The sequence below is a fragment of the Microtus oregoni genome, unplaced genomic scaffold (assembly GCF_018167655.1).
Source record: "Microtus oregoni isolate MIOR12 unplaced genomic scaffold, Mior012 000008F_ref0000371, whole genome shotgun sequence".
Taxonomy (NCBI): Eukaryota; Metazoa; Chordata; class Mammalia; order Rodentia; family Cricetidae; genus Microtus; species Microtus oregoni.
Window position 1 is genome coordinate 45,253,038 of NW_024543067.1, and position 25,756 is coordinate 45,278,793.

The 25,756-nt window shown below is 43.5% G+C and overlaps 1 protein-coding gene across 3 annotated transcripts in view; it reads left to right on the plus strand.

The window, feature by feature from the left end:
* The window catches only part of Opcml (opioid binding protein/cell adhesion molecule like), a 1,140,610-nt gene extending 1,118,920 nt beyond the window's left edge, over window positions 1-21,690 (plus strand). For all 3 annotated transcript variants that reach the window (XM_041656990.1, XM_041656987.1, XM_041656989.1), the window contains one exon: window positions 16,403-21,690. In XM_041656990.1, the coding sequence (XP_041512924.1) occupies window positions 16,403-16,503 (101 nt within the window). In that variant the 3' untranslated portion in view covers window positions 16,504-21,690. The remainder of the gene's footprint in view (window positions 1-16,402) is intronic.
* Window positions 21,691-25,756: the final 4,066 nt, after the last annotated feature.

Consider the following 25,756-nt stretch of genomic DNA (forward strand, 5'->3'; position numbering starts at 1 on the left):
CGCAGTCATGTTTCCAAGATAATTTATTCTGGCCAGGTTTTCTCCTTTCCAAAGGAGTAAACCAAATTCTCAATCAACTTTGATTGTGGATTCCGTATGGGACAGAGAACCATAGGACAGTTCAACAGTAATGTCATCTGAAGACAAATGAGAAGACAGAACTTGTGGGAACCAACGAGAAACAACTGGGAGATGTGATAACGTCCATACTAAGAATCCGTGCTCCTGGGGTCACAGTCCTAGTTGTAAACCATGACCATCCTTGTCATCCCGATTCTCATGAGGATCATCAGGCCATCTTCTCATCCAAGGGGATAACTGGGGAACAGAAGCCTGAGTTCTCACTGGGAGGCCCTTCTGTTCCTCCAAAAAGCTCAGACCTTTTTCTGGAGGTCTGTTTCTCCTCTCGGATGGGGATGCCTGGGGACCACAAATGGCTACTGTGGAAGACCTCCTCCTTCTTCATTCCATCTCACCATACTGCTGTGCTCATATTCCCATGCAACATCCATCCTGTAGACCAGAGTCAGCTTACGGTGGTATATCATGTGCGTGTATATATGTTTATTTGCAAAGGTTTGGTGAGAGGGGAGCATCTGATGAACAGAGTGGAGAGAGACCCATTTTTCCATGTGCACTTCAGATGTAACAAGTTTGACATGTACTGAACTTTGTCCACCAACCATCTGAAATGTGTGATCTATGTCTTTTGTTTTCTCTCTGCATTGTGTGTGCATTGTGCTGTGTGTGTCTTAGAAATAAGCCCCTCATCAGCAGTGGCAGGTGGGTACAGCATGCTCCTTCCTTCCTCTGCCTGCCTGAATGCCTATGTTCTTGTATTTTAAGCCTGCTCCCTTCCCTCGTATATTCTCTATAGTAGGTTTCAGAGGGGTGTGGCTTGACCGTATTGTTAACAAGCATGTAGAATACGATAGCTTTCATGAAAACTTAGGGAATTTGATTATGGAGCTTAGAAGAAGTGAATTCACCCTACTATACTCTGCCATGCCATGATAAGCATCTAACGGGCCCCTGCTCACAAGGATGAGCCCCCTGCTTTGTCTGCATAGAGGTACATTGACATAAACATGGCCCAGAGACCAAGAAGATTATTACATGACTGTCTCTAGGGACAAGTTCCCCCACCCCATGAATGGTTTTACTTATTTTTCCCTTTTACAAAAACAAAGAAGAATACTGACTTAGTGCTAAAATTCTTACTTTAAAATGGAAGTTCTTGAGCTTACTTTCCATGATGGCAATGTCTTATTTACCAACTATTTCTTGGGTTCTTGGAGTTATGTCAGGGCTGATAAAGGCAAGGTAGTACCTGCAGTTTACAGATTAACAAAAGAAGAACCAAAGAGTTTGAGTAATGCCGAAATATACTGAGGGGAGGAATATGTGTCCCGGCCGCCCACACAGCTAGCTTTACCCGAAATAATTACACTGAAACTGTATTCTTTTAAACACCGCTTGGCCCATTATATCTAGCCTCTCCTCGGCTAACTCTCGCACCTGGACTAGCCCATTTCTTATAATCTGTGTAGCCCACGAGCTGGCTTACCAGGAATGATCTTAACCTGCATCTGCCTGGAGTGGGAGAATCATGGCTACTCCCTGACTCAGTTTCTTTCTCCCAGCATTCTGTTCTGTTTACTCCACCTACCTATGTTTTAACCTATGAGGGCCAGCCAAGCAGTTTCTTTATTACTTAACCAATGAAATCAACAGATTGATATATGCCACTCCCACATCAAGATGAGACCCAGACTCAGACACTTTACATTGTCCCAGAGTATTTACCCAGAGAGGAATCAAATGAGGCAAAGATACTTTTACCCCCACACTCAAACATTTAGGTGTCACTTTAGCTTGTCCTTAGTTCTGCATCCAGAGAAAGCCTGGCAGCTCTACTTGTCCAAGGCATGTCCATCTTGGTCTTATGGAAAACTAGAACATTTTTATTTTCAAGTGTCAGTTGTGGAGCCAGGGCTATGAAAGACATACTGTGCCAAACCTTGAAGATCACAAATGCTTGTTCCTTAGTCATGATAACACTGAATGAAAACATCAGAGAGTATTCCATACTCTGACCTTCATTCCCTCCATTGGCTAAGGAAGTTTCAGGAGGAGAGAATATGGCTACTGTAAGAACCTGGAAATGATCGCTTGAGTATTTGAGTTCTTATCATTTTCTGCTGTCACCAGGGAATGCATTGTGTCATTTATAAATTGCACTTGTGTCCTCACATAGCCTTTTTCCTGAGGGCCAATCGAAATAAAGAATGGAGAGATAAAATCATGAAGAAGAGGGAGGAGAAGAAAGGCAGCTAGCTGACTCGTGTGCCATCTTCTCTTAGAGGACCACAAATGATGCCAGCTAGGGGCACCACCTTTATAACCTCATTTAACCTAAGTACCTTCTTATAGATGTCATAGCCAAACAGGGTCATGCTTATGGCTAGACATTTAACATAATAATTTTAGAGGACATAAGCCACTTCACAGTACAGACATAGATTTGCACCCCAATTCAGCCACATGTCAGTCAAACACCTTCATCCTTCTTTTCCTCAATGAGGTTGTTGGGATTTTTGTGACTGCCTCAAAATGCTGGTGAGAGGATTAAATAAATCTAGATAACACCCAAAGATGGAAGACCTCAGATTACTGATCTGAAACTGGAAAGATTGTGAATTGTCAGTAGGACAAAGTTTATCAAAATAACTAAAACTACTGAACCTTTCCTATGGATGCTGGATGCCACGATTCTTTTCCATGTCTACCAACACTGACTGTGAAGTGCCCCATATGGTCACTCTCTCTATTTGTATACTTGCCAGGATCATTGGCTTTTGTTTCCTCCGATGTCTCCTCTTCCCTTTAACTACAGCAGTCTCCATCCTCTAAATCCCCTGGTCTCATTCATCTAATTGGAGCCCACTCTCAGCATCCGTTCCTGGAGGAAGGCTTCCCTAGACTCTATGCAGATCAGCACCCCACCCACCTCATACACTTGTCATATCTTGATTTGCCCACGGTATCCTCACAGTGTTCATTCTACAAGAATGTGTTCAGTATCTACCCAAGCAGGTACAACACATTGTCCTGAGAGATAGATAAGCATGTAATCTGGACACAGCAGGTAGATTCCCCGATTCCACAACCTTTACCTTCAACTTAGGACTTTCCCTTCAAGTTGTTTAGTTTGATGCACGTCATTTCCTCCTTAATTCTGTAAGATCCTTGGACCTAGGAACCATGTTTAGCTATTTCTCTATAATCTGACATAGAGATTCATACATAGTAGCTGATCTAGAAGATTTTGTGGATGAATGAGTATGTGACAGTAAGCCAAGATCAAAAGTTGTATTAGCGATACTAAAAGTTCAGCTCTCAGAGACTAAGATGTGATAAGCTGAGAGAAAGGGTGTTCTCCAGAAGGATTTAGTGTGCAGCCTATGTTGTTTCTTAGCTGACTGGCTTAGGAAAATTCTCTCAATGAGCTTGGCATTTTTATCCATGATGACCCTTTGAGTAAGATGTCCTCTGTGGACTCCTCAAAGTTACTCCTCTCCACTCTGATGCTAAGACAAATGGACATAGATTCAATCATAGAGAAAAACGAAAGTGTCTAGTTGGCCCACCCTTTCTGGTGATCCACAATGTTTTCCCAATCCTCAGTTGACCATAAATATACCTAATTGTAACTACAAATGGTTGGAACGTATAGGGCTACAACACAGGGTCTTTCCCTAGGCATCTCACTTACTGAGCCTATAAAGTATCTGCTGAATTTCTCCTGGTTTTCTGTGTGCGAAAACTGAGGACTGAGAGTGAGCATCTGAACTGTGACCAGGGCCTCGGTGCTTGAGTTCTACTTTAGTTCAGTCCATGGAGGATGCTTGTGGCCAACTGGTATGGAATCATATATCAAGAAGTTGCTTACCTTGGCCATTTCCTATACCAAATGCTTCCTTTTCTAACCATCTGCCCTAAAACCATCTCCAGTGAGATCAAACTTTCACACCTACAACCTGCATGTTCATTCTTCCCAGACACACATGTAAAGCCTAAGTATGTAAACATGTCAACTCTGCCAAGCTATGGGGTCTGCTTCTGTTATTGACAGTCTCCTTTGACTGTCTCTGTGGTCTCAACACTTCAGGCTCATGCTCACACATGGCTGTATTTCTGAGTGGAAAAGCAACAACCAAAGAAGGATTGGATAGAAGCAAGTTTAAAAACTAAAAGTATAAAACAAAACAGAACTGCAAGATGATGGAAAAAGTGGGTGGGGGAGTAGACTAAAAGGAGAAAAGCGACAGAAAGAAATAGTGGATGATCACCCCAGTCAGTGCTTGGTGACAGTAAACAAAGCCTAGTCAGTGGATGATCACCCCGGTCAGTGCTTGGTGACATTGTGTGCAATGCTTCTTTCTCATCGTACTAGCCACCTTCCGGTCCCAGAGCCGCAGGGACAGAGCCTCAGGCAGAGGCCAACTCAGACAGCACATTACATCACCCACCTTCCTTGGACCCAGGCACCCTGAGAGCTGGGAAAGGAGCAAGATGCAGAGCAGTAACCAGCCAAAGCTGGCAGAGCCACGGTCCAGTGCAGCAGACAGGCTGTGGTGCTGTCTGTGGCTCAGAGCTCAGCAAAGGCCAAGAGCAGAAGATGGGTGCCTTGCTTGCTTTCTCTCTGCCTCTGTTCTGAATCTGAGACACAATGGGAATACAAGACCCTTTCCAAAGGATGGTGACTTAGTACGGGGTTTTATCACTGTGAAGAGATACCATGACCACTGCAGCACTTAGAAAGGATGACATTTATTTGGGAGAGAGGTTTAGCTCTACCTGCAGCCTGTAGCACTTGAGGGTTTGTCAGCCCTGTGTTTAGCAGGAAGTGTCAGCTTGCAGGCCACATTTTTGTCTCTCGTGGAAGTCACTTACTTTCCAGCAGTGTGCCAAACAACTCTGCCTCCTCCAGGCCATGAGCAAGAAGCCCCGTCCCTCAGCCTGAGGGTGTGAAGAGGGGGGATGTGGGGCCTGACTGCATCCAGTAGTGCAATATGATATGCTTCCTGAGACACACATATATATGCACGCATTACTGGGACGTGCAGGAGACAATGGCAGCGATTGTACACAAAGCCAAAAGAGAGGGGGGTGATGCAGGAAGAAAAACAGATTTCTCAAACATCATCTATGAAACTGTAGGAACGTCACTTATTTATATTAAGAATTAAGTATCGGGCATTGGGGCAACTCATTGGAACAACTCACCACGCGTGAGCTGTCATCGCAAACATTCCTGTTAAGGAAATGTCTGTGTTCTAGAATGTCTCCTCAGGTGAGGTATCAGTACCCTCTCAGCAGTGCCGCCTATAGTCCACTAGACAACTGCTAGACACCCAGTGACCAAGCCTCAGTTTCTTTTTAGTGGCTGTTTCTCGGCATTTAATCTGCACAGCATACTGGTCTCTAAACTCAAGTTTCTTCAGCTGGCATTAGCAGTAGCGAGCTCCTGTCCAAGCCACTCAACAGCACCTGTGAGCAAAGCCCTTGGTGTCCAACACAACCAGGATTCAACCTCCCTGTCTTCACTCCATGCCCCGAACCAATGCCTCTGTCCTCACACTGCACACCACGCACAATGCCCCTTCCATCACACCTTACCCACACTATGCCCCTGCCTTTACATCATGCCTCATACAATGCCCCTTCCTTCACACAATGCCCTACACAGTGCCCCTGCCCTCACACCCTGCCCCACACAATGCCCCTGCCTTCATACCATGTCCCACACAGTGCCCCTGCCTTCTCACTCTGCCCACAAAAACCCTGTTTCTGTCTTCTCTTTCTTTTCATTATCAAAGCATCCTGCACAGCGCTGCCTACTCAAGTGGCTCCAGGCCCATTATAAGGAGTGAGCACAGGGGAGTTTGGCTTCTCTCTGGTATATGCCCCAAGGCCTGCATCATCATAGGATTCTCACCCTTTACTTCCTCAAGTCCCAGGATCTCTCTCCTTATAACACCAAGATTCGTCTCTTTCCAGAGCACCCCCCTGCCACTCCCCTCCACCCTACCTTCCAAAACTTGCTTCTGAGTCCTGTGATCACAAGGAGATGATTTCCTTCTTACCGTTCCATCTTGTCTGTTCCTGGCTCCCCTCCACAAGCCCCACAAATCAGTCTCAAGGGAGGACAACAGTGAGAGCTGGAGAGGTCACCCATGTCTTCAAGAGTCATAGGAGCTGCCTGTCTGGACCTGCATGAGATTAACGCGAGGAGTCTTAAAAATGCAAATTTGTGAGCCTTAATCTGGGACCACTTAATCAAAGCCTTGATGAATGGCCCTGGGGATGTGACTTGTAAGCAAGTTACTTAGGGAATCCTAGGCTCAGGGAAGGGTGGTAGCCACAGAGTGAATCTTACTAACAAATCTGTACCTTTAAGGCTCTTGATTGCTAAGCTGTAACCCACTTATTCCCTGGATCCCTAACAGAACCAGCCGCTACTTATTCCTCCCTTGGGTCCCCTCCAATTCAACCTGTGCATTCTCTTCCACTGCACCCTCTCACTAGAACCCTCACCCTCATTTTTATCCTTTTATTAACCAAGGAGCCTTGGCCAATGTGCATTCTCTTCCACTGCACCCTCTCACTAGAACCCTCACCCTCATTTTTATCCTTCTATTAACCAAGGAGCCTTGGCCAATGGACTCCACCCTCCCTCGCCACTGCTGCCCGCTAGCCATGATCACACACTACAAAATGCATCTGACCAGGGTGCTCATCTTCCCCTTCTTTAAAAAGAGTACTAAAGTACTCCCTCCCAAATGGCTTGCCACACACCCCAAAGGGACCTTGTCATTTCAGTGGCTGAAGATTCTTGCCTACCAGAGAAGCTTGCCACTGAGGCTGTGCATATTCTGAGATCAACCTGTCTTACAACCTTACTGATTGCCTCTCCCCTCCCTGCTACAGACACCTCACCAGGCGGGGCCCTGTGTCCTCCAGATCCCATCAGCTAAGGCAATGATCAGGATGACTCCCTCAGTGCATCTGTTCATCTAGTCAACAAATGTCTTATTGGTGCCTACTGTGCTCTGATAGTTATACTAAGGATGAGGAATGAGTAGGGAAAGAGCTTCTGACATTGTATAAACAGATATAGAGTCCATTATAATAAAATGTTGAGTTCCAGTCTCGAGGAATGAAAAATCTCTAAGTGTCAGCCACACAAGGCCTTAAGAACCTAAGAATCCATTGTCTTGAAGTTCTTATTATTTCCATTTCATAGAAGAAGAGCCCAGAGCTGGAAGGATGTAAATGGTCTGACTTAAGTCCCGCAGGTAGACATGCTACCACGCAAGCAGCAACACCAGACTTAATCCCGCGTTGCTTTCCAGCCTATATGTCTTGTAGCTCTTCCTGCATGTTGGAGGGTCACATGCACAAGCTTTTGCCCTCTCTTCTGCCTGATAAAGCCACACTTATCCTCCAAGTGTGTCCTCTCTGGCAGCCCATTTTCAGAGCATTTCTGAGTCTCCCTGAAGAAGCAATCCCTCATCCTTAGGTTCCTGTAGTGGCATGCCCGTAGGCGCCTCTTCTGTTTGTGTTTGTTTCTGCACTTAGAGGATGTAGCACCATGTCTGGCAATAGTCATTGCCCAGCAAATGTTGGTCGAATTAGTAAATAAATCTTCCAGTCAATGGGGGCATCAGTTACAGCCGCTGTTCGTTTAAAATCCTTTGCCAACCAAAGGGCAGCTACATCCTCAAAAGGACACTTAGTTCTCTCCCTGCAGGGAAGCCATACCATTATTTCTCTGATTTTCCCGTGCATCCTTGCCATCCTCACAGCCAGATTCTAATTGGAAATGTAGCCCTCCCCCCATGTTCCTTCTGAAGGAGACTGCATCAAACATTCCAATCCACTCTTTAGGAAGACATCCTTGCAAACGCATCCAGCGCTGCATATCTGTCCATTTCCTGCTGATAACGTATATGATTTTTTTTTTTTTTTTTTTACAAATCCACAGCTTAAATCCAGGTGGGAGAGAATGAGTCAGAGAGAATACCATTGCTTTTGGCTGATGACAGCAGCATAATCATTTATATTTTTCCCAACCTGCAAAATGTCAACATATTAGGAGAGGGGAAAATGCAGACATTTCACATTTCTTTCCTGATGAGGTTCCTTGTCACTGGCTGGCACCCCACCTCCTCTCTGTGAATCATTGACATCTGGCTATTAGCCTAAGCATCTCGAATTTAACACTGAGCACCCGGGGTGTGCTGATGTCAGCACAGGCACACAGCTTAGCGAGGAGTCTTCTCTCTCTCTCTCTCTCTCTCTCTCTCTCTCTCTCTCTCTCTGGTTTGTGAGAGGAGCCTACAGATATGAATTAGCTTCTGACACTGACTTGCTAAGCTGTTGTCTTTTGTGGCGAGGAGGACTGAACAGGGCGTGAGAAGAGAACAAAACAAAGATGGCCGCTGCTTTTGCCACTCTATCCGCCCTTCATAGTTTACTGCAAAACCTGGCTAATCTCACTTGTAAAACAACATGGTGCCGGTGTCAGCCGTGGTCTCCACTGTAGTTAAAGACAATGGAGAGAAAGTTCTTTGAAGGGGAATGTGCGTTCATCAGCCAGCACTGCTGAAAATAGGTTTATGTTTCACCAACAAGTGTGCGCACACATCCTCTAATTAGATTTCCCTGCTCCTCTTTTAATCACCGCGAACATCATTATCCTTTTGGTTCCTCATTAGGAAGGTCGTGCGGTTCATAATCGCGCTCATAAACCCATCCAAATTTCAGAACAAAACTGTAGCTCCTTAGATTTCAGATATTGCCTTGATCTCCAGTGTTAGCAACAAGTTCAACTTGCCTGTGGGGTTTGTTTCTTTGTGCCTTTTTTTTTCCCAAGGCGTTCACCCTCCCACCTGCCATTTCAATAGAATTTGAACTACTTATCCTGCCATTACTGATGAAAGATGCCATATTTTCAATGCAATTTGCAAAGAGAAAGGGAAGCCAGCAGCATATCCCAATGCCTTCACCGTATGTAACGTACCCTACATTGTTAAGCTTTGAGACCTCATCTGAGGCGGATTCGTGTCTGGGGCATCACGTTTGTTTCTGAAAGCTTTGGATGAATCTGGGCACTTTGTTAGCAGCTGACAGTCTGGGCAGTGGTGAGTCACCCTCGAAGGCAGCAGCGCCTATCTAGTCTACAGGTGGCCAGGATGGTGGCCCACATCTAATTTTGTCAACGTGGCCTAATTCCAAGAGAGATCACCAATCAGATTTAATACTTGACAGTCCAATATTTACTCATTCTCAGAGGTAGACCCTACTTTTGCTTTTTGGTTTCCTATGTGTCATCGTTGGCTGATCATCAAGTCTATGTATGTCCTAACTAATCTGGCCGTATAGTATATGCCAGTAAATCTTTCTATCATCTTGCCATCTCTATAATCTGTCTCTTTGTCATTGCCTTTCTAGTTCTTTTTTCTGTATGATTGTGTGTGTGTGTGTGTGTGTGTGTGTGTGTGTGTGTGTGTGTGTTGGCAGTACTTGAGTCAAACCCAAGGGGTTGTACATGCTAGGCAAGCATGCTACCACCAGGCTACAGCTCTAGCTCTCTCTTTTGTGTGTGTGTGTGTGTGTGTGTGTGTGTGTGTTTATGCTAAAAACCAACTTCTGCTTGTCGGCCTATCTGTCCCCTAGGCGTGGTGCCATTCAGAGTTTGTTTTGTGTCTTTGTATTCTCATTTCAGCTTTGATTTTCAGAGATGCTCAACTTTAGGCATGAAGAAAGCAATTAATTTTAGCATTCAAAAAGGGTAAAGGAGGAGGGGATGGAATAATGGGAAAGGGCATAATTACACCACGTTCTCACTGTCAATTTATCCCTGAAAAGGATATTTAATGAAGCTTGGTATTTGTAGCAGCTATTCTCATTGAACTGAGTCATTGTTAACTGTAAACAGAGATGATTCCTTAAAGGCAGCATTGGCCTGGGGGAAGAATTGGACTTCTCCAGGCATCTCCTCAGCATGGTTGCTCTTCAGTAGAAAGCTTTCTCCTGTGGACAGCAGCTTCCCTGAGACCTCCGGATGAATAGACTCACTTATTAGCCACAGCCAAGGTTGTTTTTGGTTTGTAGTTGGCTGCCTTTGAGCAGCTGGCATTTCCTGCAGGATTTTGTTATTTAAAACAGGATCCCCACACAGCACCACCCAAGGACTGATCACCTCTCCTGTACTCACTCTTTACATATACTTAGCAATTAAAGACTATCTCAATTGACCCCCAGAACGACCTTACAAGGGAGAAAAACCACTCTTTCCCTATTTTATACATTAAAAGCTCCCCTGCGGGAAAGCTTGACTGTTTTCAATCAAATTCATCCTACTTGTGGGGAACAGAGGCAGAAACAAAGGTTAGTTCTTCCAGATTAAGTCTCCTTACGACTCTCCAGCTCTCCAGCGAGCTGGGTGTTCCTGAGAAGCAAGGGACCTGGGGTTAATTGTCTCAAATGGATTTCTCCCTGGAATCTGTGAGGGTTTGGGGAAAAAGAAGAAGAAGAACACAGATTTGATAATGCACGTCTGTAATTCCAGCTCTGAGGTAGAGTTCAAGGACTGCCTGGACGACAAAAAGATGATGTCAACACAGGCTTAGTTAAAACTTCTACTGCTGTGAAGAAACACATGACCAAAAAGCAAGTTGAAGAGGAAGGGCTTTATTTGGCTTACATTTCCATATCATAGTTTACCAACTAAAGAAATCAAGACAGGAACTCAAACAAGGCAGGAACCTGGAGGCAGGAGCTGCTGCAGAGGCCATGCAGAGGGGTAGCTGCTGACTCCCCATGACTTGCTCAGCCTGCTTTCTCATAAAGCTCAGGACCACCAGCCCAGTGATGGCACCACCCACAATGGGTTTGGTCTCCCATCAATTACTAATTAAGAAAATGCCTTGTAGGTCTGCCTACAACACAGATCTCATGGGTGCTTTTTTTTTTTTTTTTAACTGAGTATCCCTTTTCTCATATGGGTTTAACTTGTCAAGTTGACATAAAACTAGCCAGCACACCAGGCAACTTAGAGAGCACATGGCTCAACAGCAAGTTAAAACAAGAAAAACCAAGTTGCATGTGGGGTACACATCCATGACATAGTGCTTGACTGACATGTGCAAAGCCCTTGATTTCATTCCCAGTGTCAGAAGAAAAAAAAAATTTAGAAACAGAAAGAGGCTGTGTAGAAGCCACTAGAATGTAAGTTCTTTGGAGGCAGAGTATGTGACTGTCTTTTGAGAAAAGAGCATGATATAGCAGACATTTGGCAAGTACTGTGATCTCTCTGAGGGTGACCTGGGACCCCTATTCTTTCCTTATTGGCTCTTTGACTCTGGACTTGGGCTACAAAGCTTGGTTGTGGGTCCTTTTCCCTTATCCTTGGTGCTCAGCACCCTCTGAATCCCTTATAGCTTTGGTCCCTCCCAACAGTGGTTATTCTGACCATTAAACTCCTTCTCAGTACCAAAACATCATTCCAAGTTAAACGTACTTGTGAAGGGTCTAACTAATATGGAGTTCATTCCAGTAAAGATATAGAAGAGGCCAGAGTACAAATCATCAATCCACAGCAACAGCCACCTCAGCTCCATGACTACTATGTCCCAGACACTGTCTTAACCACTCAAATCCTGTGCACACCATCTAGTTATTTCGATTTGCAACAAGAAAGCACAAAGTACCTCATCTAAGTCTACATAGATAGCAAGCCAGCATCAGGATGTAAACTTAAATTGGGCTGAATCAAAAGTTAAGAAGACTACTTACACTTGTGAACTATCAATGACTTTAGCCCAAATCTTTTTTAGACCTCATAGACAAGGTAGAGAGACCAAGGAGACAGAGTGGGCAAAATACTTTTCTCTGTTCAGAGACTTGCTACCCATGTTTCCATGGACCCATCCCTTATTCCATCTTGTAGTCCTACCTTTTCTCCAGACCCTCTGCTTTTCTGCAGGCACATCTTGGTGCCAGTTTGCTGATCAGAGCAAATAAAATTCTGCCATCAACTTCCAAATTTTAGAGTCTTTGTTTTAAATGAAAACTATGTTCCAGGCTATTTCCACTAATAATCAGTCTAACAAGAAAAAAATAAATCAAAAAACAAACCTGAACTTTAGTTGGATGTTTTATCACATTTGCTAAAGTTAAAACTGGTGTTAGTTGCCCCGTACTTGGAGAAGCCTGTGCAGCTGGTACCCAAAGAAGCCAGGACTTAAGAAAAGATGTGTGTGGGGATTTTGTGAGTTCAGGGTGAGAAGTTTCTCCGGGTCCCTAAAGTGCAGTATGCCTCCCGATTCACCGAACTTATGTGTACAGGCAAAAGCCAATTCCATCTTAAGGGTCAAAGGTGAGCTCCAGCATAACATGGGTGCCCATCAAATTGGTTAAACTATATAAATCCTTTCCTTTTCCGTATTCTAGCACAAAGATTTGTCTAAATCAGAGAACGGTGGCATATAGGCGCCTAGAGGGAGCAACCCAGTTCAGCTGCTTTCTCTTCCTTGTTTTCAGAAAAGCAGGGTTACTGTAAGGACGCAAGTTAAAAGGCAGTTCATTGTGGATGTGTTTTTGTCTCATGGCCCTCCAACATAGAGGATCTGAGCCACTGCCTTCCCACTCTGAACAACGCCTCAGAGCCATTCTGTAGAGTACCATTCTTGCTACTAGGACCAGCAGCCAAATCACAAATGTGTCCAGGATTTGTCTGAGGAAAAAACTGTTGGTTTTAATCTGTATCATGGTGGATTAGATTAATTATGGGGCTGCAATCTCCACTTTTCATCGAATGATTAACCGAAGGTGCTACGGTTGTAAATTATGATATCACCTGATACATCAAGCAGGTGCTTGTCATGCTTGTGAAATAGAAAAGAACTCCCTGTAGCTGCACAGGAACCTGGGCCAAAAATGCAAACTGTAAGGTCTATAGATGTTTCTGAGCTTCTCGCTCTCTTAGGAGGGGGCGGTCATGCAGTGGTACCAAAAGTCACATGGTGATACTTCACACTACCTGCCCATGGCTGTCTGGCTGCTGACCGTCCCTCCTAGCACAAGAGGCATAGTCTCCATGGGCTCAGAAAGCAGGAGTGGAGCCTTACACTTACACATCTTACCTCCCCTCTATTTGCAAACAATAGACCCAAAGCATAGCAAGGGAGTCACTCTGCTAGGGAGCAACTGAAGCATGTAATCTCCTTCCCAGTCCATTGCTCCCATCACCACATGGTGCTGTGGTTTCTGGAACCTATGAAGTTCTTTTCATCAGAGAGGAAGTAGGGTTGTCAGAAGCGAGGCACAGATTTGGGGATAGGGATTGGTCCTATTGCAGTTCCAGGTGTATGAGTTGTTTGATTTTAGGCAAGATTTTTTTTTAACTGTTCTGTTCCTCAGTTTACCAGTTTACCAATCGGAAATAACAATAGTGGATATATTTTGGGGGTTTGTAGTTATGGTTAAAGGGATTTAAATATGATTAACCTTTAGGCTCATGCTCGTACAAAACATAGCACAAATACCACATCTCTATTTTTTTCAGCATATCAATCATCCAATGCATTTCCTAAGTCATCCTCATGGTTTCCACTCTAGAATATTCAAAAGGAACACACTTATCATCTCCCATCCAGAGAGCCCCAAGCGCCTCACCCACACCACCAGAAACACTTATTTCTCTTTAGGTACCAGCTCCTCTCTCCATCTCTTACTCGTTTATGCTTTGCTCCAACTAGATCAGACCTGTTAGTGACAGACATTTCACGGAAAGGCTTAAGTCTACCTATTGCCTCCTAGATGAAATACCCCTTCCTTGAGAGGGGCTCGTGGGCTTCAGTTGTTTCCTACATTAATATCAACATAGCAGATGAGCTGAACACAAGTTTACATGAACATGTGTAACTAGTCCAAATATATATATATATATATATGCATAGTTTCATTATATATAATAAAATATACTTTCAAGCAAAAGCACATATGTACATGGATACTCCTCAGTGTCCAGTCCTTCGTTTATAGATTCAACCAACTGCACACTGAAAGCTTTGTGTTTAGACCAAGATATTTCTCAGTAGCATAGCAGTTGTCTTACATATGTAAAGGTCAATCTCCAGGACAAGAAAAGCAGAAGGAGGAAGAAGATGAAGAAAGTGAAGAAGGAAGAGGAGAGGGAGGATGACAATGAAGAGAATGAGAAGAGAGGGAGGGTGAAAATATTATCTGTCTTGAATAAGTACAGCCTTCTTTTCTTGCTGTTACATGATAAGCAGTGTAACAACTATTTCCATAGACCCACAGACACTAATACTCTAGGACCGATGTGATGTATACAGGAGAGTATAGGCAGGTTTTATTAAAGCACTTTGCATTTTGTCTGTGATCCTTGAGCATCTGCAGATCTCGGTGCATGTAGTGGCTTCTGGAACAGGATGCTGTCGCTGCTGGAGTAAAGCTATGTATAATAGTGATACCAGTGAGGAAAGAAACACGTGAAGAGGTGCCCAAGACTTAGGAATCTCCATTTTTTATTCCTTACAAACTTACTTAGAAATAGCCTCTGAATTTCAGTTTTGAGGTCAGCTCAGACTACATTGAAAGACTTCTCCTCCCCGCCACCGCCTCCCATTTCCCTCCCCCTCCCCCAAATCTTAAATAAATAAATAAATAAATAAAAGACTTCTTTGTCTACACCTGACCCATCCCTGACATAATATGAGAAGTGCACTGATCTGCAACCTCAACATTTTCAAACTTATTACATTCTTCGGGCAAATACAACTAATTAGGGTGTGTGCTGGCATGGCTAGGGGCCTGCGAATCAGGCTAATTTTCACAGATATATTTTGCCTCCATGGGTCCCACAGCTCTATGATTGAACCTGACTCCTGCTGATGTTTGTGAAAATGCCATAGTAAAAATACAGAACTCAAAAGCCAAATTTCAAGCTATCATCAAATAACTATGACATTTTAGTCACATAATTGCATATATTGTTGCGTCAAGGGGAAATTCGTCTGTTTGGAAATCCTTGAGGGAGAAACAGCTATAGTCACACAGCTAAATGAAGAGTCATGGAAACTCCTAAAAACAGAGCTGAGTTTACCCTTTCCTAAGCAAGGCCATGACATAGACTCACAGCCAAGCCAATGACTTGGTTCCGGTCCAAGAAGAGCCTCAGCTCTTCTCAACGGCTCTTTGTTGACAGGTTAATTTTCCTTACTAAAGAGGCAAAGGAGGCCTAGCTTGAGCTTTCAGTAGAAGAGGTGTGCTGTCTGTCTGCTTGTCCTTCCCTTTGCCTCTAATTCTATGGAGGCATCTATCTCTCTGTGGCTCTCACTCCTTTGACAACATGCAATTAGCCTTTTGGGAACTACATTTGCTTGTGAGCTACAGACTAGGAGCTTGCTTACTACTCCAAGTATTTGCAAAGATAGTTCATTGAAGGGCCCAAGAGACAGAGCTCAGCCCCTGCCCAGGTGCCCTTGTACCTAGGTGGGTGAGGGTAACCACAGTTTTTCATGTGTCTTTCTGAAACATGGCGAAGGGGCCTGACTCGTGACTCTGGGGTTTTATTTTTCTATGGAATGTGCATGACTCCATAGGGCCAGAGGAAGGACAGAAAAAAGAAGGAAAATAAGAGAGAATTCTTCCAAGCTGGGCCATCTGTAGGATGGTGGTTTATTCTGAGAAGGCAGAGTTTTGTTCGTGGATATTAGAGCTGTGACTGGTGGCTGAGATATACCTGCTCTCAGTCTCCAGTTCCCCTTTCTTAGCAGCTTTGAGAGGGCCTTCCAGCACCTGAATTACACGCAGAGAGGATGAAGTCCACATCTGGACTTCTGTTAATCACAAAGTATCTCCATTCCTCTCTCCCCAATGCTTGTTTCTCACCCCTAGGGACCCTTTCCTTCACACCCGTATGTGTCTCCTTCCTGGTCACCCTGTCTTTACTGGAATCCATTTCCATGGAAAAATGATGGTTTATCTTACGATAGAGCCCTGTCTGTTGCCCTCATCTTGGGCCTATGTGTGTAACTGGCTGTCATTAACTCATTCTGTCACATTTTCATTCTCGAACTTTCAGAGAAGGTGGTAGTTATTAAAGCAACCCATAAACCCCTCTCTTCAGGGTTCTATCTTCCCACTGGGCATTTTCTGGCTCTCCAAACCAAGAAGGGTCAGTGGAGAGGGGTGGGACTTGGGATACTTGTCACAGAGAAGCATGACATGCACTTGTTTGCCAGAGATAGATATGGTGCCCTATAGGATATGTGCTAATGAGTCTGTCTCTCTTTCCCCTACACAGGGCCTGGAGCAGTCATTGATGGTGTAAATTCCGCATCTAGAGCACTGGCTTGTCTCTGGCTCTCAGGGACCTTCTTTGCCCACTTCTTCATCAAGTTTTGATAAGAAACCATAGGTCCTCTGAGCGACGCCTGCTTCTCCATATCACAGACTTTAATCTACACTGCGGAGGGCAAACCAGTTTGGGGTTCTTTTGGTTTATTTTTGTTCTTGTTGGCTCCCCCCCACACTTTGGTTTGTTTCTGGGATTTTTCAAGTTTATTTGATTTTTGTTTTGTTTTGTTTGTGTTTGTGTTTTTGTTTTAAAGAGTGGGTTGGGTTTGGGGTGGGCAGGGTTCTATCTTTTATTGGTGTGCCCCAAAATGGAATCTGTTCTTGCTACCTTGGCCTTCCTTTTCTCTTTTTCTCTTCCCACAACCATAACACACACACACACACACACACACACTCCAAAAATTGGGCAAAAAGAATATGTCCCATGTCAAACACCCTGAAGGTATAACTTGACTCACAATGTAGTACACAGTAAGAGTTGCATCTGCATGTCTTTGTCTTTAAGCTTTCAGTTGTTTCCCTAGTTAAAAGTACATATCCTCATGCCCATGCTCATTTCAGCACCGATTCCATTAGGTCTCAGCCATTCTCTTTGTAAGAAGCTATCTCACTGTATCCATAGATATGCATGTGTGTACATCCACATGTACAATTCTGCCGTCTTCTCATGCCTTCCCACTCTACTCATTTCTTCCACTAGTTGTAAGAATTACAGGCTTGAGACTATGCAGACAACCCAAAACTAAAAATTTACAAGTCAAGTAACAAAATGAGGGAAGTATGTTAATGCTAATACTTCCCTTAAATGCTGTCACAACTCATAAAAAAGTGATCAATAGCTGGCTAATTATTTTATCAAGCTATCAAAGCAATCATACCGTGATCCAGTAACTCAATTGATTTCTCTTTCCCTCTAGTTCTACCCACCTGTCTTGCTCTCTCGCAATCCATTCGCTCCGTTTATCATAACATCAATATAATTATCTAGCTGTTTTCTGTCCCCCCCCACTCTTCACTCTCAGTTCATCGCCGTATTAACCTCTGATCATATGTGTCCATGCCACTGTCTCCATTTCTCCAGCACCATCAAGAGACATTGCCATCAAATTTGCCTCGCAACTTCTTATGTGAAAGCCAGTGATCTTGCAGGCTAACTCTACAGAAGAGCAATTTCCTATGCCATGCATCCTTGGGCATGTGGAGACCCATCCACTCAAATTATCCATTGTGAACAGATGGACCAAAGTTGCAATCTAAAGATCAGTCACTCATGATTCCCAGAGAGACTGTTTCCTGAACCACCTTCTCGGGAAGCAGATGAACCCTGGAGAAGCCTTGATTATGCTGCATTCTCCTTTAACAGCTGGAAGATTAAGGTACCAACCTCATGCTGCTCTTGGCCTTTCAAGAAAAGCACACGTCAGGAACTTGGAGGAACTTCTTGGTGGCTGGCTTTCATTAGCAAAAAGAACCTGATGGGTGAAAACCACGTATCTGTTCCTTCTACGGAAAGACAGCAGTCCATCAGCCGAGGTGTGATAACTAATAGCTAAACATCTCCCTTCTGCTCCAGTTTTGATTTGAATTGTTTGAAAATTATCCAGCAAAGGGCTGATGGAGGCCAATTACATGGCGCGCATGTTGACAACTCTGGTATTTGTTTCAGAAAGCTCTTCTAAGCTGAGGGCACTTGAGCTACTGACTTAATTTCCAAGCACTTGATTAACACAACATGGCAAACAGAGGCGGGGAGTGTCAGCAATACTGTTTCCTAGGCCGTTTCTCTAGTGCTTCGGGGATGAATGTCCCCAAGTTTCTGTGTTCAAAGCAGGCCTAGTGTACGAGTAAGATCAAATCCAGCTTCTCGGCATTGTCTCCTGGGAGAAGAGGAACTCAGCCAACCAGGGAACCCGCAGTTCAAATGAACAACATTGAAGGCCACAAAGGGATCTATCTCTGTAGGGACTGGCTTACTGAGTGGTTGAGAAAAAGTACTCATGGTGACTTTCTCACAAACATGTCTTGCCTCCCTCAGGGACCCTTTTCAGGTTCACCTCCAGAAGCTAATAACCGTGGGCTCCACTAGAGTTCAGTTCCCTTAAAGCTTAACAGATAACTTAATCCATTATAAGTTTCCGCTCTGTGCCACCATGGCCACATGAATACAATACCCACAGTGGGTACTTATATACCTGTGTATACATATTCACATATATACAAAGGCAGGCTTCCTTGGCATCAAACTCGGAACTGTCATAAGAGATAGAGCTGGTGTGATCAAAATTAATACTCTCCTTGCCAGCTGTAAACAGACATCTGCATTTCCTAGGGAGCTGCCAAGAATGAGACTCCGAGAGCATAAATGATGTGCCAAAAGCAGCCTATTTATTCCAGCTTCCAGAGGCAATCAGGAGCAGGCACAAAGTCAGAATTACAGGTCGGATATATGAACTTCAGATCTGTCACTACACTCGGCACCTGGGATTGGGTTGGTGTCAAGCATTGTACGAGACAAAAGTGTGACTTCTGAGATTTCTACTAATCCTATATTTTTTCCTTTGGATAGAAGGAAATGTGGATGCCATGGGAACTGACAAGGGTTGGGGGGATCTGCTGCTTGAAATGAACAAGTTTCATTGCCTCGTGCGAGAAGATTATCAGAACCCTATTGAGTACGGACTCAGGGTCACCATGCAACTCTACTGGGCCTACTTTCATGGGATACTAGACGTGTCTTTGATAGTCACCTATTCCATCGAAATGTCAGAAGAAAAAAAAAATATGCTCCAGTCCATCCTTCTGTCTGGGATAAAAGAACACCAAGTAGAAATGAACCAAGGCAACTGGGTACCCAATGTGAAAGTGACTTCTTCACAACAGACATACTCCAGCTCCTGTGTTATCTGAGTGACTTTGGGGAGGATGGTTCCATGTGACGGGAGCTGATTCCCAACACGTTGAAGCAAGTAGAGCAGCAGCTGCTCCACAGAAACAGTACGCACACTTCCACATGCCTTTCTGACTTTACACATGGACGGGGTATGGGTCAGGCCTACTAGACAGAAATGTTCAGCCTGACAAGGGTGGGTGAGAGGAAGGGATAAGGCTAGAGAAAGGGTATCACCTTAGTCGAAGTAACTGATAGAACACTGTGGGTTTTCTGAATGGGAACCAAATAAGGTTTATGAAGAGATTGATTAAAAGGAATTCTACAAAGGTAGTTGTTCTAAAACGTTTCCCCTTCCCAAAACAATGACAGTTTGTCCTTCCACCAAAGTGATGCGAATGAACGTGCTTGTGTTATGCCTCTGGCCAAGCTTGTTTTTGAGTAGTTTAATGTCAAGTGCCTGATATAGTCATCTGCAAGTTGAATCAAGGGTGTTTAGGTTTTCTTTCTTGTTCTCACTGGGAAGGGCAGAGATGTAGTTGTCAAAACATATATAACTGTAACACAGAGAGCTAGGTACCTAGCCCTTCTGGTGTGGGCTAGAATTGTGTGCAGTTCAACAGAAGGAAAGGTGGAGGGGGGGGGGGACTGTGTGCCACCAAGGGCCTTTTCCCTCTGAAGTTCATACTGCTTTGGGATGTTGTTCATGGGTTGGGGAGTTGGTTTTCAAAATCTGGTTTGCTCTGGGTCTCCAGGAGCTCCATCATTGAAACTGAGTTTTAAGAATCTTTTTCTGCATCCATCTGGTCAAGTTGTCCTCAGCAAAGAAGCGCAGCAAATTCTACCTATCTTAGAAAAAAATGACAAAAAAGCAGAAAAGCCCCAAAGTGGACAGTTGATTCCAAATTGTTTATCACAGTCGCTGGATCAGGAACAGTTGGAAATTTCATACTGATGTTTTGGTTAATGCTTTCAGGGCCAAAGGGCACATGTTCTTAGCAGTCTCTATGGCAGTTATCAGCCCCATAAGAGATGGTAGAGAGTAATAGCTTTTGAAGTTATGAGGGAGTATCTATCTGCAATTTAATCCTGAGTTTTCACCAGTTTAGGAGGAACTGGTTTGACAGTACCTAAAATCAGGGACCTAAAACCTCTTCCTGATAGAGTCAGAAGAAGCAGCATGATTATTATTTTTAATTTGGGAAGAAATGAATTTTTCTTCACCAGCAAGAATATCTGGGTTTTATTTGGCATAAGTCTTATTCCTAGAAATTCTCATGGCCAATTGCTTCCCCCCTTATTATCCAAAGCTTCCCTTTCTCTTTCTTTCAAGACAAACATGTTTGAGTAGCTGCAATAGCGCTTCACAGGTGTTCAACAAGGAAGGCAACAGTGTACAGGATGCCATATTATGAACACTTCTAATGACCACATCAAAAAAAAAAAAACAGCAAACAAATAAAAATGCCAGGCTCATTTCCCTCGTTTCTTGCTTAAGAGAAGAGAAGCAAATGGAAGGAAGAAGAAATAGATTTGCAATTAAAAATGTGACAAAAGGATAAAGCTGAACCAGTGCAATTTAGCCTTCAGGTGCAGAACACAGAGCCCAAAAGAACATGGAGTGGACTTAATTAGATAGAGTTGTCTTCATAGGGAGAGCAGGCAGCGAAACCCGATTTCCCGCATTTGGGAAGAGACTCCCCGCATCCCCTCCCCTGAGCGGTGCACTTCTAAGGTACATGGTTGTTTGGTACCACTAGGTGGAGAAAGAAAGGTTGAGAGCCTCCACCATCCTTGTGGGGCTCCAGCCCAGGTTATTTGGCAGAGTTCCAGAATCTCAATAATAACAATGGTAAGTATTAATCGCTGCCCTTGTGTCAGTGAAAAGGAACATTTTTAATCATTCAGAAATTCTCGTGACATGTAAAGTGCAATTGTGAGGAATGTGTGGGTGTACAAAAACGTATCTGTCAAGTTCAGAGTCCTCTAGATTAAAAAAAAAAGTATATGATATCAATGGTGCCATTAATAGCTGTGTTGGACAATGGGTGTGCCCGTTTTCACAATTATTCTTAAAACAAATCTATGTTCTGATGCTTTAAATTTTATCACATGATACAATAATATGACTTTGTCAGCCTTTAAAACTTATTTTTTTTGCTTTCTTTCTTTTTTTTTCCTTCAAAAAAATCAATGAAGACTTGATTTCTGTCAATCATTGTATTGAGGGTGAATATACTACCTGAATTTTGTGCATGTTACATTGTAGTTGTAACCTTTTCTAATTCAGGATGAATACAAGATGGTTGTGATTGTGCAGTGTATCAATAAAGTTTGAAGAAATTTGTAACTTTTAAGGGCCTCTTCATTAGGATATCCCTTTGAGATCCAGCAATGGGAAAAAATGAAGCAGTTATGTGTTTCAGACTTTGGGGAGTTGATGCTATCAGAAATATAAGTAGTATCCTCACTTTTCTCTCTCCCTCTTTCTTTTCCCCGTTGTATCTCCCCTTTTACACACACACACACACACACACACACACACACACACCCCTCTCTATTTACTTTCTGTATCTTAAGTCTTGCAAATATCTATGCTATTTAGAAACAACAAACCACTTGACACAAGCCCCAAATACCACTTATTTACTGACATTGGCTACATTGAAATCAGAAGTTTCCTCAAACAATGACTAGAGCCCTCTCAGCTTGACCCCTCCTTCCCTTCATAGTTCCCATTGCTTCCTTTGACTAAAGTGTGCATCTCTTGGCAAGGACCACAGTGATGATGTACACTCATTCTTGAATGGAGGTGACCACTGGACTAGTTATCATTCATGGCCTGAGCTGTCATACATATACGAGAATTAAATAGAGAATGTGCCCCACTTCCCAGGTTACCCTTTCTAAAACATCATTTTCTTTTCCCCAAATCCCAACTTCACCTCCACTACCACATTCCTTTTCTAAAGGAATGAATAACAAATTTTTTAAAATCATTTTCTCTCAACAAGTTGTCCCTCAGCAAATCTTTCCCAGTATGTATTTTGTCTTGAACACACTCAGCTTTTTTTATGGCCCATCCACAACTTCTGTGATTTTAACACACCTTCCCATGGCTCCTTCTCAAAATTCTGGATATGTTGGTTTCCTTTTCTTTTTCTTTTTACCCACTAGATCGCTCTAGGCTTCTCACAGATAAAGCTGAGGGGAATGGACCATGATGATTTGGGAGTTCAGTACAGGATAGATGAAGATTCTTCAGTTCATTTCACAATATGACACAAGTCGCTTTCTTGGAAAAGCTCTTGAGCTAAAATTTTGAGATTTGTATTCTTCTTGGCTAATCCCAAGTTTCTGCCACTCAGTTTCCCCTGAGGAAAAGGAACAAGACGCCTTGATATATGAGCTTTAGGTGTGCTTTGTAAATGAAAATGATGAGGGAACACATCGTTCTGAGGACTGAGAGTGTCTTCGTGTTTGGGGGTGAGATCATGGCGTCCCCATTCCCTACTGACCCTCACTCCTTCCACATTCCCCTCCTCTCCTTCCTCTTTCTTCTTCCCTTCTAAAATCTCACTCTCATTCTTCCTGCACCTGGTGCTCTTCTGTTCCCATTCATGCCACGACAACTTCCCACCTACCCGCTCTTTTTCTGGTGGAGACTTTTATCAGTGTTTCACTCCATCTGACCACTCTGTGCCATCAGACATCACTGTACCAATTTATTCTTCCATCAGCCAACCACTCACCTAGCCATTCCCATATTATTTCCCCATTTATACTACCCTAATTCGCTCTATACAGTCATGTGCCTCCCCTAATGTGACTGTGTTCTCGCTCTATTTATTTAAGCCATCCATCCATTTCTTCCCTGTCAATCCATCCACTGAGCATCCTCCAGCTAGCCTTTGGCAGAAATACCTATTTCTCAGCCCACTTCAAGGTAATGAAAATCTTGGCTGTTATCTCTCTATTCCACAAGGGAGGTTTTATCTAGTTATCCTGAGACACAGTTGCTAAACGATTGGATACATTTTTGTTATCTTCACCCCAAATACACCCTATTAAAAACGTATACCTACAGAAGTGCTTTGGGAGATGTGTAAGAGCATACCTGCTCCTGTCGAGATGTGTTACATTGGGAAGAAAATGGAGAATTAGGAGCGAAAACACTCAGATGAGGCTTAATGTCTCATATTTTTGTATGTTCAGTTAGTTATTACTGCTATTTATTAATTCAGATTTATTTTGGGACAAGGTCTCTTTCTATGGTATGCTCAGGCATTTTCCCAAGAACCGGCCTCCCTGTGCTCCCTAGTGCTGGGATTACAGATGTGTGTCACCATGTACAACTTCATGCTTACATTCTGAGCAGGATGATTACAGCTGGGCAGTGAACACAGCCATTGACTGCAGAAGCAGCCGGGAAAAGACGGAATGATGACTCCCCCTTCATTCCACACATTTTTATTTGATGTTTAGTAAATAGTTACCTCCATGAAAGCTAAGGGTGACTGACACTCATTGTCACCAAGACCTTTGGTGACACCACAGTGATGCTCCCTCAGTGTCATCCTGTTGCTCTGGTCTAGAGGGTTCTCTTGGTCCTCACAGGAGCTCGGTTTATTCATTTATTCATCACACAGGCACTCCAGCTGCAGAAAAATCTCCCTCAAGGAGTTCACATTTAAGATAAGAAAAGTACTGTATAAAAAGGAACAATTACAGTAAAATATCGCAAGTATTATGATAGAGAGATGAGAAAATGGTTGTAGGCTACAGAACAAATATTGGGAGATAATTAGGAGACTCTCTTATTTTTCCCTATTGATCCCCCAGGGACAAAAATCTGGGATGTAAACAACCAAGATAGGCAGTGGACATTGCTCATAGATATTATTAAGACAGAATAAGCCGGTTAACAGAATTATGGCATGTTCATTGTTCAAGAAGTCTGTGATGGAATAAATAAATATTTGTTAAGGGAACAAGTACCACGAAAGGCATTAAAGCTCTAAACAGCCAAAGGGACACCCTATGCAGCTGACTCAAGACCTTTGAGACGGGTTGAGCTAACATCCACGGTGTCAAGGCTGACTGGATCCTAAAACTCCATCTCTAGGTAGGGCTACAGACTGCACTGTCCCTTCTGCACCGGTTGGGGGGGGGGGGCTCCCCGAGCTTTGTTGATGGCTGAGAGAGCTGGCTGTGATTGGGACCTGGGACCCGGCAGCTGTGGAAATCATCATTAGATGCTAACAGTGGCCTTACTGGGTTCTGGAACTAGGCTGCTTGAGATAAGACACCTCAACTGTTGTACCTTGGGATGAGATGGCAGGCTTATTTGCATTTAAGTGTTTAAAAGCATCTCTTCTTTCAAACATGAGAGTGGATACGGTATTTACTTCTCCATTAACTAGCTCCGGTGAGATGTATTTTCTTTCACTTACTTGCAGTCTTCAAACCAGGTATTTTCCTCAGAAACGTGGCATGATACAACTAGGGGGATATCTTTTTTAAAATTACGACTTTACAAATTGCCTTGGATCAATTTCTGCCTTCTCTGAACTTCATTTTCAACTATGACAACATAGTGGCTATAACAGCCACCTTCCAAGACTGCCTGTTAGAAGTATTAGATTATTAGATGTGAGTAGATAAAAATGTTAGCATAAGACCTGATGAGAAATAGTTGGTTGCAAAGTAAACATTGTTTTTTTTCCCCCTACCCTTCCTTTAGAAGCTCAATGTCCCCATTTTCCTAAGCTTCTGAAAAAGATCATTCCAGCTCTGTTTGCTTCTTTAGAAAAATCAAACCATGCTTTTTATGGCATTGCTGCATTGAAATGCAAAAAAGACACACATTTCTGAGGCTTGGAGTGTCAAAGGGCACAAGCTTGGAAAATGTCATTAATAAGGTTTTTGGTAGATTCTGACTTTCCCAGGCATCACTTCAGGCACAGAAAGAACAAACTGATAGGAAAGGTATTTATTTCCAAGACAATTCCAGCCCAGATTTATAAGTATAGGATGGGATAAGATCTCTTAGCATTCACCAATCCCAAGATTTCATTCCATTAAAAAGTAGACCAACCCATCATTTAAGGCATTGTCAAGAACCAGAAGAGCACTGAACACAGACTATGGGATTCTAGACACACTTCCCGAAGAGGAGCTATGTGGCCAAGTCTTCAATGAACAGAGGGATGTAGCCAGGCAAGTGTAGAGAGATGAGAAACATACAGAACGCCGTCCTATAGACCCTCACAGACCCACAGATGTGGGAGAAACACAAGAAGGCTAAGACGCTGGTGGGCATGGGAACATGGACCGCTTGAAGAAGAGCAGTTGCAGAGGCAACTCAGAAGAATACAGACAGGATCAGCAAGAATCAGGTATGTCCAATTTCTT